Source organism: Zerene cesonia, chromosome Z (assembly GCF_012273895.1).
Source record: "Zerene cesonia ecotype Mississippi chromosome Z, Zerene_cesonia_1.1, whole genome shotgun sequence".
In the NCBI taxonomy this organism is placed as follows: domain Eukaryota; kingdom Metazoa; phylum Arthropoda; class Insecta; order Lepidoptera; family Pieridae; genus Zerene; species Zerene cesonia.
In genome coordinates this window covers 8331977-8347441 of record NC_052122.1, presented here as the reverse complement: position 1 = coordinate 8347441, position 15465 = coordinate 8331977, and the positions used below count along the sequence as shown (strand labels likewise).

The window sequence follows — 15465 nt, the reverse complement described above, 5'->3', positions numbered from 1 at the left end:
ACACATTTTATTAATAATGTTGAAAGTTAAACTCTAATTAAATATACACTAAATTGAAATGTCCATTCATCTTCATTATACAAATTAAACAAGAAGCCACAAGGAAAACTTTCCAAACTAAAATTCTATTTGGTTCCATGAATTCACGAGGATTCTAAGAACCAGATGTAATTTATTAAATGTTTTTAAATGTTAATAAAGTATAAAAATATTGAAAGGTTCTGTATAAACTGAGAGACTAGCGCCACCAGACCTTACTTATTAAAGGACTAAATTTGGGACAGACCAATTCATTATAATACAATAAATATTACTAGAAGCTCATTAGAACAACACATGCAAATAAAATCTGCAATTTCATTTTAATTCGCATCATATCAATCGAGATTTCACTCCACCACAGTTTAAACATAACCATTATAATCTCACGAACGAATCATGACTCGTCCCGTACAACAAACAATATCCAGTTATTTCAACCAAAACATATGAAGAAACGCCATCACCCACGAACTGACCTTTTACATGCAAGATTGCCCAACCACCTTTTTATTGAGAGAAAATCATAGATGGGTATCTATATGAAAACTGTCAGTTCAACGGTGTGAGGACGACAGTGAGGAAGAGGTCGTGGGTTATGTCCGATTCCCACCCGACTATAACTGTCCCCACTGCGTTCCGTCCTGCGAGCCGCAAATGTGACACAGCCACGGACACCTGGCAACACACTGACCTTGCAGATCGGTGAGCACCACGCGGCCATCGTAGCCAGCGGTGAGCAGGTAGTAGGCGCCGGGCGAGAAGCGCACGCTGCGCGCGTCGCCCGAGTGCGGCGCGAACCGCTGCAGCGCGCGCGACCCGCGCACGTCGTGCAGCGCGCACGTGCCGTCGTCGTGCCCGCACACGAGCAGCCGCCCGCTCGGGTCCACCGCGAGCGACGCGACCGCCGAGCCCTGCGCAAACGTTGCGTGCTAGCTGTACAACTTTTTTTTTTCTTTATGTGATGGAGCTGGTGGGTCGCTTGATGGTAAGCGCTACCACCGCCCGTGAACGTAAGGTCGGTTGCCATATGACAACGCAATCACTTCTATTTGGACTCGACAAAATGGATAATACCCTAGCAAACTTTTAATAAGCGGTACGCAATGATCTGCGTGATTTAATATTGAGATAAATGAAATGTATAAAAGGCCCAGTATAAAGCATAATTACTACACAGCAGCACTGAATATGTCACAATTCTGGGATAGCTCGACATTCATACAGATAATTACATACAGGTACAACGATGAAATATACTAAAATCGCTTGCTTGCTACATCGTTATTTGATTTGGTAAATACGAAATTGTTTTCCAGAATACTTTTGTATAGCATCGGGGTTCAATTATTTCAAATCGAATGACGCCCCTTCCAGCAATGGCGAATATTGGCTTCATGCTATTACTTGACATCCGGAGTTATAATTTCCTTATTTCCCTTTGGTAAGACCCCTTCTTCCCATATCGACAAACGAATAAGTGGGGTCGAATCGTATTCTGTCACTAGAATTTGTTACCATAACTATGCGTACATAGAATATACAGATAAAACTGTGATTAGAATTTAAAATGACTGTTTTGCGTCAAACATAAGAATTGTATTCAATCACGAATCCTTTTAAACCCATTTTCCGGAAAAAAATATTTTGTAATCTGTAACTACTTCATTTAAAGATGCAAAAGAAACAAAATCTAATTTGACAAATGAGGTTCAGATCAATGAATTAAATACGTATTTTTAATTTAGAAAATCATTTTATAGTTCGGGTGGGTCACCTAATGCGTTTAACGCCGCGTCCATATTAGGAGTTGTTTTGGGTCTCCGGAGCCCTCACTCACCGTACGAAACGCGATAGCATACCGTTTATATGGCATCACTTTACGCTGGTATTCTGTGAGGGTGTTGTAACTTCCCCGGTGCGAACGTGACTCATTTCGTGCCGAAGCAATGCTCGACAAATTAATCTAATAAAAACCATAAATACAATAGCGAAACACTCACCTTTCCAGGGTGTCCAGCGGGCGGCGAGATCACATTCACACAGCCGCCGGTGCGCAGGTCCCAAAAGCGGACCGTCTTATCCTGGCTACCCGACACGAACATCGCGCCGCCCCAGTTGTACAGCGACAGCACGTGGCCCGAGTGCCCACTCAGTGCCTGGACAAACGAATATAGCTCATAAATCTGCGGGCCAAACGGCTTGAATACCGCAAAAGAGGTTACCGGATCAAAAACACGTGGCACCCGATGCCCGCTGAGTCTGGTTATGCGAATATAGGCCGTAAAACTACACACAGCGCGGTTTCAATTAAATAGCAATCAAACCACCTGGTAAAAATACTTGTATCCTCAAATAATTTACTGGTCAATAAAGAAACACGTGGCTCGAGTGTCCGCTGAGAACCTAGATATACGAAGAACTTAGATCGTAAAACTACACATAATACGGTTCGAATTCAATTACAATGAGGTAACCCTGCAAAGATACGTGTGGTACTCTCAAAAGATCTTATGGTGGGCAAAAGCAGGTTCAGTACGGACTGACAACGACAGAGAGCTGGTCTATTTTTGATTCAATTCGTTCGTGGAATTTATGGATAATAAGTATTTACGCAGTAACTAGTGCGTAATAAGATTTTAAAGAACGTGTCACTTTTTTATGTCATAGCAGGCAACGAAGCTAGCTAGTGAATCGCCTGATGGTAAGCGACATTCTTTTAGAGACAACCATTGAAATAAACAAAAAAAAGAACAATAACAATTTCGAGTAAACAACAAAAATGTAAGCGACACAATGCCCTAAACAACTCGGCCATAACGGTTGCATTATCGCAATATACATAAATTTCCCAATAAAGACCGCACTTCGCGTACCGCATAAGCGCATTAACAAAATTCTTAAGGTATAATAAATTCCGTACTCAAGAGACCGAGGAGAAGAATTTTGTGCAACACGTGGCTTAAAAGCGTTGAAATGGCTTGCACTATACCTGAAATGTTTTTCCTGTAGCGCAGTCGGTTACGTATATCTTACAATCACCCGCGCCGCCGCTCACGAGGAGGCTGGTTTTATTGGAGGTGTCCTCTATGAAGCAAACGTCTCGTACTGTCCCATCGTGCATGGTTAACTCCACCTAAGAATGTACATTTTTATATATATATTAAATTATTTATGTTATAAATTTTATATTTTATAGAAAAAAGCAATGGTGGCTCAGTGGTGAGAACCACGGACTTCAAAATCGATACGTCGGGATTCGAGACCGGACGAGCGTGCAGAAAATAAATTGATTTTTCAATTTATCTGCACATGTGAATAACATCGCCACTGCTTAAAACGGTGAAGGAAAACATCGTGAGGAAACCGGCATGTCCAAGAATGAAAAGTTCGACGACATGTGACATCTGCCAACCCGCATTTGGCCAGCGTGGTGGATTATGGCCTGGATGAGGGTTCACCTCATAGGAGGCCTGTTTCCCAGCAGTGGGAACATACATGGGCTGATGATGCTGATGATGATGATGATGATTTTATAAAGAGGAAAAGGTTTTAATTTGTGAGTTTGAGTGACCTACAACGGTATACGGTCACGATACGATCACCCCCACAATAGGTAAGGTATCTGGATCTAGTGAAGCGATTCTGAAAAGAATTTTACTCGTAGAAAGTCACGTTATCTGTGAGTGCCAAATGCTACATTTAGTTTTTTCTTGTAACTATTTATTATCAGTTAGTATAAAGTAGATATACATTAAAGATTTAACAGCTAAGCAATAGGTTTTAAGTGAATAAACTGAGATTTGACAAAGAATGATTAAAACAAGATATATGTTCACCTGCCTATAAAATACATCCTAGCCAAACCCATGAACAGATATCGCATTTTATTAAGACAATAAAATAAAAGAGAGTGAAAATATACTTTTACGGCTGCAATAAAATAATATTTGAATCTAAAATTTCCACACAAAATGTATTAAACAAACGGCAAAGTCAAATATTCAAAGCTTATGAAACTCATCAAAAACCATTTTAATAAAGTTGACTCGCGACAGAAAATAAACTCTAATGTTTTATACCGTCAGTCAAGTTGGGCATGAAATAACTCACTACGGTTAGTGCTTATGACATGATATTACCAAAGTTACTTATTACTTCGTTTGAAATGTATACTGGAATGAGACGTAAATGTTCGTATGTTTTATGCATATTACAGGTGTACTTAATCTTATATCTTTAAACGAGCAATTCTTGAATATATATATATATATAATTGGAATCTCGGAATCGGCTCCAACGATTTTCATGAAATTTAGTATATAGGGGGGCGATAAATCGATCTAGCGAGGACTCTTTTTTAGAAAATGTCATATTCGTGTTTTATCGACTATACATATACACTTGCGTAATTGATTTATTGATAAACTGCAAAAAAATTAATATAATATCAAACTAATTGCACTCACGATTTTTTTCTTTATATAACCAGTTCATATTTTTTTATTATTCTGTCGGTAAGATCAAAAAATATTATTCATATTTCATCATTTTATTAGTATGTAATTCGTACTTAAATATAATTTCCAAAAAACACAATTTATAAAAAAAACAAAAAAAAATACCAGTCATCCAGGTACTATAACATAAATCATGATAAATTGTATCGTTGTCTATGAGTGAAGCAAACTCTGCTAAGACATTCTCGTCAGGAACAATGAAATACAACAACGGCAACACTTTGAGTATTATAAAATAGAATACCAATCAATCCAATACAAATCCGTAACATAACAGACACTAAAGTAATATGAAAATTCATTTACGCAATATGAATTCTATATAAATTGTAATTAGTTTGTTATATGAAAAACGTTTCCAAACACAGTTACATTGACGCTACTTTCAATATTAAACTTTTATTTGCAATAAAATCACCGTAAAGATTACAACTTAATAGATACTAGCTTTAACACAGAACTTCGCTCGAATAGAAATCAGGTCACACGCAACGAGACACGCTAGCAATACTCGTCTCTAGCCATGTACACATCTATCGTATGTGCGATGTGTCGTAAATACCACATCCGGAAAACTCTAATCAAAAAACAAACAATACGAAATAAAAAAAAACTTTATACAGATTTTAACGCTATCGAAATGAAAACAAAGCCATTAGTTATTCATGTTTATGTTTTTCTATGTAATACTAGATAAAATTATACTCTTGGCTTGATTCAAAATGGTGTTAATTTACTATGGAGTAATGGTATGATACTCTAATGAATGCAAGTGAATTAAGAATATCATCTTGGATCGGTCCTACATTAGTCTCACCATTACCACAGAACTACACTTCGGGTGATTTCGTTTAAATATACTTAGTTTACATGTTAATTTTTTGAGAACATAAGAATTTTTCATTAATTTATAATTTGAAATTAAAAAGAAAAAAAAAACACTTTAATTTGAATTTTCGATGTTGAGCCGCGGAAAACGCATTTAGTTTTTATTATTATCTTTACACATATTATACAGTTACTTTAAAGCCTGCATTCTATTATAAAGAATTGGTAAAAGACCTACCAAGAAGGAGAGAACGACTATTTTATCAAAGCTAATTTATAAATGAAAGGAATTCTTCGATATTAATTAGCGAAAATAGTCATACGAGACACATGTAAGAAGAAAAAAGCTAACTGCAAAGAGTCCTATCGCATCAAGTATTTGGGTTACTTCAATTACAGAAATTGGTCTATAATCAAATTATACTAGAGTGAAGTGAATTGCGCGGAATGTTCGACGCTTGTGTTGAAATGTTGAACGCGAATCGTTTCAATGCTAAATTCTGCAATACATAAATAATAATTACGATAGATAATATGTTATAGGCCATGTCATTGTTTTTTATATGCCTCAACTGTATGGGACTTTTCTGCCAAATGTAAGAATTCACGGAATTTTATTTTCTCAAGTTTCGAACCTTTTTTTTTTTTGTTCAATATATAGAACGACATTAATATCGATGTATATTACTAACCGAGTAAAACTTACAATTCCTGAATGCATTATTTTTGGCAGCATGGGCCAAATATGTGATGAATATATAAGATCATGATGATGATGATGATGATGAATCGAATATCAATATGATATTTGCATAACAATCACCGCTACAATATTAAACTGCAAAGAATAAACGTAACATAGCTATGTTTAGAGGGACCAACGCGCTTCTAAAGTGGGAGCACCTTCGAGTATTAACTTCTAAAGTATTTATATTACAATCGATAACCGATGAGATAAAAGGGGTTATCTGGGTGAGAATATGATTAATGCCAGTACTGACATACATAGATAGTGTTTAATTAATTTAAAGTATTATATCATTGCGCTGATAGCACAATTAGTAATGTTCCAGTAAATACTTGAAGGATCTATGAGTGTATGACTTATAGATATAAGCATTATAAAACAAGCTATGCGCGACGTCTTCGCCGTGGTTTACCTATAGCACTCGAGGATCACGTTCTGATGCCACTGGTAAGAATTTTAGAAATCGGGCAGTAGGTGCTGAGATTAACGCGTTCAAACTAACAAAGAAACAAACAAATTGTTTATCTATATATGATTAGTAGTACAGTTTGGGCCAACTCTATAGAATGTTTTATAAAGTAATATCAACGTACACGCCATATTTCATACAAATACGTGACATCACAATACATGATTCATATCAAAGTCATAGTGATTAACTTCCAAATAATGTTATTTTTACACTGTGTTTTCGGTTTCTTACGTTTATTTAATTAAACGAATGCTTAGCGACGTTGGTAGTTATATAATTAACAAATATTAAAGATCAAATACAAATGATGTAAACGCTATATTTAGAATGTCTAAAACTAAACGAGTTAACCGCGTGTAAATAAAAGAAAAACTTTAAATGGCAAAAAAAATAATAAGAAGACATTTTCACATCAATTATGATACTTGGCAACCTTTTAATCTGCTAAGCAATAAAGACTTTCCAAAGCATATTAGCAGATTCAATAATGCCAACATAATAGAAATATAATGTCAATAATAAACTTGGCAATTAATGTGCAGTATAAAACGTAACTCACGAGATTACATTTTAATAAGCCTCCACGTTATTACTCATAATAAATTACATGACAAGTGAAAGTAAACGTAATTTGCTTCGATGTCGATCAAAGGGGACAGAATCGCTTCCGAGGAATATTAACTCGTACCTCTTTAGAGATCAATCGAGAAAAAATTGGCTAAAGACGTCATTAATAGAATGTATTTAGCAGTGGAACAAAGTAGGTATGTAAGTTGCGGAAAGAACGAGGGTCGATTTTGCTCCGATAAATGCGGTGTTTCGTCTTTATTTTGACATGGATTCGTTTTATCCACGCAGGTTATTATTTTTAATGCGTCTTAGATGACATCAGATCAGACTTCCTACGTGTTTTGTTAAAATATCAGATACTTTATTCAAAATAGTAAATAAATGTGAAAATGATGGATAATTCATAAAAGCTATCCTAATAAGAATATAAAATTGAAGAGTTTGTTTGTCTGAAAGGGCTAATCTAAGAAACAACTGGGCCGATGCTCAAAATTCTTTTACTGTTGGCTTCGTACGTGAATACACCGGGTGAATCCGGGGCGGGCCATTAATTGTAAGGATTAAGGGTCAAGTATTTCTTTCCTTACATTTTTTTCTAACTGTAACATATATTACTACTATTGTTTTCTTCGTTAATTTTTCTTAGATAAACGTTTAATGATTTATATAAATAAGTGAATGCCCTTGCATACTGTCTGGGGATACATTTATCATCTGGTTTTAATGATCGATAATTTATCGTACAGGCACTATTACACTGTTTCCCCCTATTACAGAGATGGTCCAAGAGTCCGGTGCGGCTGGACCTTACTCATTTTCTTAAGGACAAAAAGTGGGGCTTCAAGTATCATCTATTAGCTAAGGTAAGGTAAGATGGCGAATTCGCAGATATTAGGTGCGAAAGGTAACCAAGAAGCATGGCTATAAAATATAGCAATAATATTCACTAGAACATTACTAAACTCTAAATCCCCACGTTGTGTCCCCTAAAAATATTATATAAGGTCTAATGGCTGAGGGCTATCACTATAAGTCGTCAAAATCGAATTAGTTGGAGCGCGTGTGACATCTCAAAAATAGTATACGATATAAATTATCTTCAGAGCAATAAAATTTTAATATTCATACCTCTTGACCTTCCAAATTACAGGTATTGCTGTTGAACCTCATCAGTTTAACAGTCTTGTCATTTGAGCCGGTAGCCAAGAGATCTCCCGCGGGACTCCAGGATAGACAGTATATACTGCCTTTGTGGTGCTTCGTCCTCTTCAGTAACACTGTGGGGGCTGTTGGTGCACTGCTATCCCTAGGTACAAACAAAAAATATATCCAAAAAATGTTACGTCCGTGTTAGTAAACAGTACTACACTATATAGTATACACTCGTACTATCAAATTTTCCCTTGCCATTTCCATGAGCGTAACTATAACTTTTTCGCTCCTTACGAATGTGTCTATAAATTTTTTATAATATCTCATAGTACACAAACAGACTCTATCATTAATGAAGAAACGTTGAATCAATACAAATATACTGAGGGAATTAAGTCTCACAGCTTGGCTGATAAAATGGATTGTATTTATCAATGTATACATAACATATTTAGAAGTGCACTGACATCATCCATGTCCATATTGTAAGAATATTATAAATTTTCTCGTATAAAAATGCGAAATACGCTTCCTCCGATCTCCGATTCGCTCCGATGCTGGGTCAAATCATCCATTACTTTGCCATCCGATCTTACGTAAACAGCGGTCTTTGTTGAGTACAGAAAAGACAGTACAAGCACTTAGCACAATGTACTCATCAATAGAAAAGCGTATATATATATTTTTAATTTATAGTTCAGATAACACTGTATAGACTATAACACCCTTGTAATACAGGACGTTTAGCAATGTACAGAATATCTCTATGTTAGTGAATTCTTCTTCTATGGAAATATGTACTGTTAAATGTTCACGCTGAATTTATTTGACAACAACAACATATAAGAAGATGTATGTATATTTTTCTAATTTCATTTTGCCTATCTTATTATCATATTTAATAAGTTACATGTTTCCCATACAAGTTCTTATGTAATCAAGAAGTACAAGTTAGAGAGAAATTATTGTAACCAAATTTACATAAATATTTCGATTTTAGAAAACGACTTACTATCATTTCATTAATAAATAACTTATACAAAGTTACGCAACGTGAAGTAGGGAATAGTTGAATATTTAATGCGAGTTCTCCATTCTTCGTGTGTTCTAAAATATGAAAATATGAGCGAAGCTGAATACAAAATTATTAAATGGATATAAAATTCTATCTCCAGACCCTCTATATTTAAAATAAACTGACTTAGACTATAAATCGTCCCAGAATTTATAGTGAAATTGCATTAAGAGATAACTTTCACACTCACGCATACCGTAATTAATACCATGACGGGTGTAGGTACCACTCTAATCAGATTTCCACTAGAGTTAAACTTGTAAATTATTATTTTAATCTTTGATTTGTTCGGAACCAAGGGATTCCTTATATTGGCGATGATGAACACGAGCTCTTAAGATATAAGATTTTCTTGCTTTTGAGACTAATCACTATCTTTCTTATTGCCAGAAAACTAATTTTAAGTTAACTGTAAGATCATAGGTCTATCCGCAGTCTCAGAACTTTATTACCATGTTGCACTATAATTGATGCTTACAAGATATCTAGATAATATAATAGATTACATTAAATATATTTTAGTCTATTAAATTAGTCAAAAAAAAAGATAATTTATGTTAATAACGATATAATATGATATCTTTAATATGTTGCAACAATGAATAATGATTGAGGGGCTATATATACCTATATATTTGTAAAATTTATCCATAAAACCATTATAATCAATTACCACATTTACATTTTAAATAAAGAATTGAATGCAAGAATTATAGGCAATTATATATAGAATACCTACTTACAATGCACCATTCATTATGAATGAGTCGTTATATTTCTAAGTTTCGATTGCACATAAAAGTGCAGTTACATTGTTTTTATGTCATTTCCTTACATAGTTATGATTACGGCTATGCCTTTTTAAATACTAGGAAATACAATATAAACCTTGTTAGGGAAACAAATTCTAACTGCTAATATTTCTTTATGACATGACAGTAGTCACGAAAAACTAGACAGGTATAAACAGTGGTTATGATTATGGCTTGCATCGAAAAGTCGGGAGTACGAGAGCAGACGAAAGTGCAACAAATGAACTAGTTTTTCAATTTAGAGGAACATTATCAACATCAGCACCGTATAAGCACACAAATAACTTTGAAAAAAAAAAACATCTTGTAGGAGCCGGCGTTCTAAGAGAATCCTCAGTTCTACAACATGTGACATCTGTCAAACCGCACTTGGGCTGGTTGGTAGTCTATGCCTTAAAACTCCAAACCTGTGTCACTGCATTAGAAACATATATGGGCTGCTGATCATGATGATGTAAAAATGAAGATATTTAATAATTACCAGTCAAAAATCTTATTATAAACGTAAGTCAATTATTAACGAAGTTACTTTATAAGATACTAGCTGCACGCCCCGGCTTCCTTTATGGTAATAATATAAACTATCCCATCTCTTAAGTTGGATCAAACTGTACATAGAATTTTTTGTCAAAGTTCTTGTACAATAAAGAATTTTTATTATTATTATTTTTTTTTTTTCCTTTTAACAAGATCTCGGCCACAGGTGTCGCCGGGGTTACTGATGATCACCGGCCTAGGCCAAGTGATCATCATTCTGGTATATACTATATCTACGCTGTTGACTGTTCATCACTCTGGTATATACTATATCTATGCTGTTGATTGGTCCGTTTGTAAAAATTTTCTTGTAATCCTGCAAGTGTTCAATATGACTGCTTTTTGTAATGTAATGAATAAGGCTTTAGGAAGATCGAGAGTTCTTATGGCTTGATGAAGTTGGTTTGGTACTATGCCAGTCGTTGATATTATTATTACATAGTGAGCAAGTTTGATTAAAATCGCTTAAGTAGTTTAAGAGTCCATTGCGGACAAACAACGTGACACGTAATTTATTTATATTAATGCATGTTGACATTTTTCTATCAATACATATTTACTATTATCTATTATTAAGTTATATTTCAATATTCCGCTTGCTTTAAAAATAAACTTAAATACATACGTCGAAATTGACTACATTAACTTACATACACCGTTGGTAATAATCTATATCTATACCAATACGTGTTCTATAAAATCCATATCATTCATTAAAAATCCATAATAGAGAGAGTTATTATTGAAATGTACTTAAGTCTGTTTCATAATACGTCACATTTGCATGGATACCACAGCTGGCATCCGCTTTCTATTCAAACAGACTGATGTTTCACCAAACTAATAGCGTGCCTTGTGCCAATGTTTAAACAAGATCTTATTTAGACAATACACATTATTATGCCATATCTCTGATCTATACTCTGATAGATTTTCGCATCGACTTCGCCTGTATAGGCTTTATTTTTTTTTTTTTTTTGTAATTTCAATAGTTAGTTTATTAGTTTAATAAATTAGCCAATTATAATCATTAAGATCCGTTCAGACATTCTTGAATTATAAGTGAGGTAATTTACACGAATTTCTTTTACGTAAATATAATAAAGATATACAAATTTGTACACGGTGCATTCAATTGGTATTTAATTATATATGACGAAGTAAGTCTGAAAATCGTTCACTACAAGTGAACACACAAACAATGATAAAATTTGCCATTAGCGATTAATTGTAAAAAAACTTGTTCATGACACTAACAAGACTCTATGACGACGATTCGAAAACACAATAAATAAGCGCATTAAAGTAATGCAACAACACCGTTATAGCGAGACGAAGAAATAAATCAAGTGTAACAATGAAGAATAAACACTGAATAATAAATGTACGTTAACAAAATAAAATACATCATCGTGGATAGATACAAACATCGCCGTACAATTCATCTGCTACCAAGCGAAGCGGTAATAATACATAAAAATGCAAACTACGAGTAATATTTAGCGAAAACTCTCATTGTATTTCAATAAAATTTATACGCCCTCGTCGACTAACACACGAATGCTGAATAACAAACGCTTCATACATAAACAAATTGGCAAGCGGGGTCAATGACTGCTCATAAGACTGTATCGTAATCGATTCACAATTAATAAACTGCAAGTCCGGGCTAAATATATTAACTGTGAGTAGGAAGGGAGCTTTTATATCGCCAAAAGATGTGTTGGACTTATTTTGGTATCTTTAGAAGAACACATACATAGCGGACATGTGTTGGTAAGGTTTTATGTAGTACTGAATACGTATGTATCAATTACCAAGTATGTTATGCACACGAGATCTCGTGATATTGTCACCCAATCAAGCAAAACATACAATGAGTATACCTGCTATACACATTTATAAATATTGACTTCTTCACTACGACACTTCTACACTACGAGGATTAAATATAGGCTATAATCCAGCAAATAACAAAAGGCGCTTATTAGAAAGATGAAAAACATCTCTAACGCATACTTCGCATCTTGCCAGTACCGGCAATAAATAAAAAAATGAAAAAAAAAAAACTACAGAAGAACCGCTCCAAATACTGACAAACAAAACAATACTCTGTCGTTACGTAATTCTGGTCTCTTTCCAACACAGACATGACTTTAACGAGGCTTTTATAACAGAACCTCGTCATTTACACGTGCTCTTCACCACTGAAGTATACCGCACTGTTAATATCTACTTACTTGTACCACAAACACGCTTTTATATTTAAAGAACGTCACTAGTGCGTATGCGTGGCTTTGAAGAAAATTTACTTAATAACATTATCACTTTTGTAAGATGTTAAATTGTAACAGTGTTGTTTCATGTTATCTATAAAATCTTAACGAATATTTATCATGTGCAAAAGAATAATCTACTAGACTAAAAAATTTGTTGTTTGTATGATAGAGCCTATACTCTTATTTCATTTATATACTAGCTGCGCCCCGCGGTTTTACCCGCGTAAATCCGTATCCCGTAGGAATATTGGGATAAAAAGTTGCATATATGTTATTCCAGTTGTCCAGCTATCTACGTATCAAATTTCATTGCAATCGGTCCAGTAGATTTTGCGTGAACGAGTAACAAACATACACACATCCTCACACACTTTCGCATTTATAATATTAGTAGGAAGTAGGACAGGATTAATCGAAACTTTATTGTTTTTATTTTGCGTCTTCAAGACTTTAAATTGATTCTTATTCAACCAGTTGATGTCTCTTATTAAGAAATTAGTACACTGCGATTTTTGTAAGGTGAACAACAGAGCAAAACCAGGGCCGTCACGTCTCATGAGGTCACTTGTAACTTGATACCGTAACAATGTTATTCGATTACATATTTCAGACGATTTAATCTTCTTGTCTATAGCAATGGCTACAGTCATTGCCAACAACAAAGAACATACACTTTTAATTCAAAAATGAATCCACAACCTATTGACTAAGAGACATTTAAAACAGCGTCCTACTAAAATACTCCAAGCATTCGCGTTAGAAGCTAACGTACTTAAAAAGAGCTAGATGTGCAGCATATCATTCATAGAATCTTTACCGAAAAGGTAGTAATATCAACAGAAGAAACAAGAGGCGTTGAAATTTCTTGTTTATCAAGTGCAAATGGTATTCGGGCTAAACTAATTAAACAGCATCAAAATCTATTCGTCATATAAACGGCGCAGCCAGACTAATTCATATTAGTTAATGACAATCACCGCCAATGGCTTTCGTCGCCGAATCACGACAGCTTTGAGAAAATATACTTATAATCCAGTTAGAGGAACTAGCTGTCAACTAAATGAATTACCCAACTTATGCCGAAGATTAACAGTAGCAAGAAGCGTGTTTACTCCCGTATTTCACTTTGCATGGCGGGTTTTCAAGTTAATCTATCTCATCGATATAATTGAAATCCTAAAACTGATTAACATGAGTAAAGTATTTTCTCGTTTGGATTGTGCTTTCACTGAGCAATGTTGTATACCATATTTGTGATTTTATAAAACGACATATAGACATAGACATATTAAACATATCCTATCCTTCTAATATTATAAATGCGTAAGTTTGTGAGGATTGATGTATGTGTATGTTTGTTAACCTTTCACGCAAAAACTACGGAACCGTTTGCAATGAAATTTGGTACGTAGATAGCTGGACAGCTGGAATAACACATAGGCAACTCTTTAACCCGACATTCCTACGGGATACAGACTTACGCGGGTGAAACCGCTGGGCGCACCTAGTTATCTTCTAATTTGAAAGCAATAATATCCCGGCAAAGCCAATAAATACTGTTATAGTCTATTTGCTATAATATTTACTATTACACATATAAATAATACATAGCTTGTTAATTTTCCACAAAGTTTCGCAATCAGTCTAAAATTGTTGCACATGACTAAAATACATGGCAACATTGTAAAATATAATTACTTAATGCAATACCATGACCCCATAATTCTTTAAGTTTATTACGCCTTTCGAGACACACCTCTTAAGATCGCTTTATACGACCGATCCATAAAGAATAAAAATATACTAATCCCCTAATGTACTGCCAAATATTAAGTCGAATATAAAACTACTAGCGACCCACCCCGACTTCACATATATACATATAAACCTTCTTCTGTACCCACTCTCTCTATCTATTAAAAAAACTCAAAAATCTGCTGTCTAATTTTTTCAGACCCAGACGGCGGAAAGCGACTTTGTTTTGTAAGTAGCGATATACACAGATACACACTATGTGCACGCAATAAAACAAAAGAATAGAATTGCCTTCGCCAAGAAAAAGAAATGGCTTTTCATCTAGCGCACATTGAGATGCGTGCTTGTAATTTGTAGTCATTGTGATAGACTACGTACGCGAACAACGTAATTGTGTTTATATTTAGCTGCATTGAAATCTGATTGCTTTGTTTGTTATTCCTGTATAATATTTGCATGAGCAAGCTTTTCTTATCACACAATTATAAAGTGCACGTTGAAATTTTCCCCTTGTATCACTTTTAACGATGTTTTATTTTTTGCCCGTTGTCATTTAAAATGTATTGTTACTACGACGTAATAGATAAAATATTATTGAATCATTAATAATAGACTACAGGCCCATATAGAAAAAATTACGGGTCATTTGAACCACCAGGTGACCTATCTAGAACGATA

General features: G+C 34.6%; 1 protein-coding gene across 3 annotated transcripts in view; it reads right to left on the bottom strand.

Annotated features, from left to right (window-relative positions):
* LOC119835714 (WD repeat-containing protein 47) overlaps positions 1–15465 on the bottom strand; it is a 50766-nt gene that overhangs the window by 6675 nt on the left and 28626 nt on the right. For all 3 annotated transcript variants that reach the window (XM_038360691.1, XM_038360693.1, XM_038360694.1), the window contains 4 exons: positions 8306–8483; positions 3032–3175; positions 2043–2198; positions 734–953 (listed from right to left, as the gene is read on the bottom strand). In XM_038360691.1, the coding sequence (XP_038216619.1) occupies positions 734–953; positions 2043–2198; positions 3032–3175; positions 8306–8483 (698 nt within the window). The remainder of the gene's footprint in view (positions 1–733; positions 954–2042; positions 2199–3031; positions 3176–8305; positions 8484–15465) is intronic.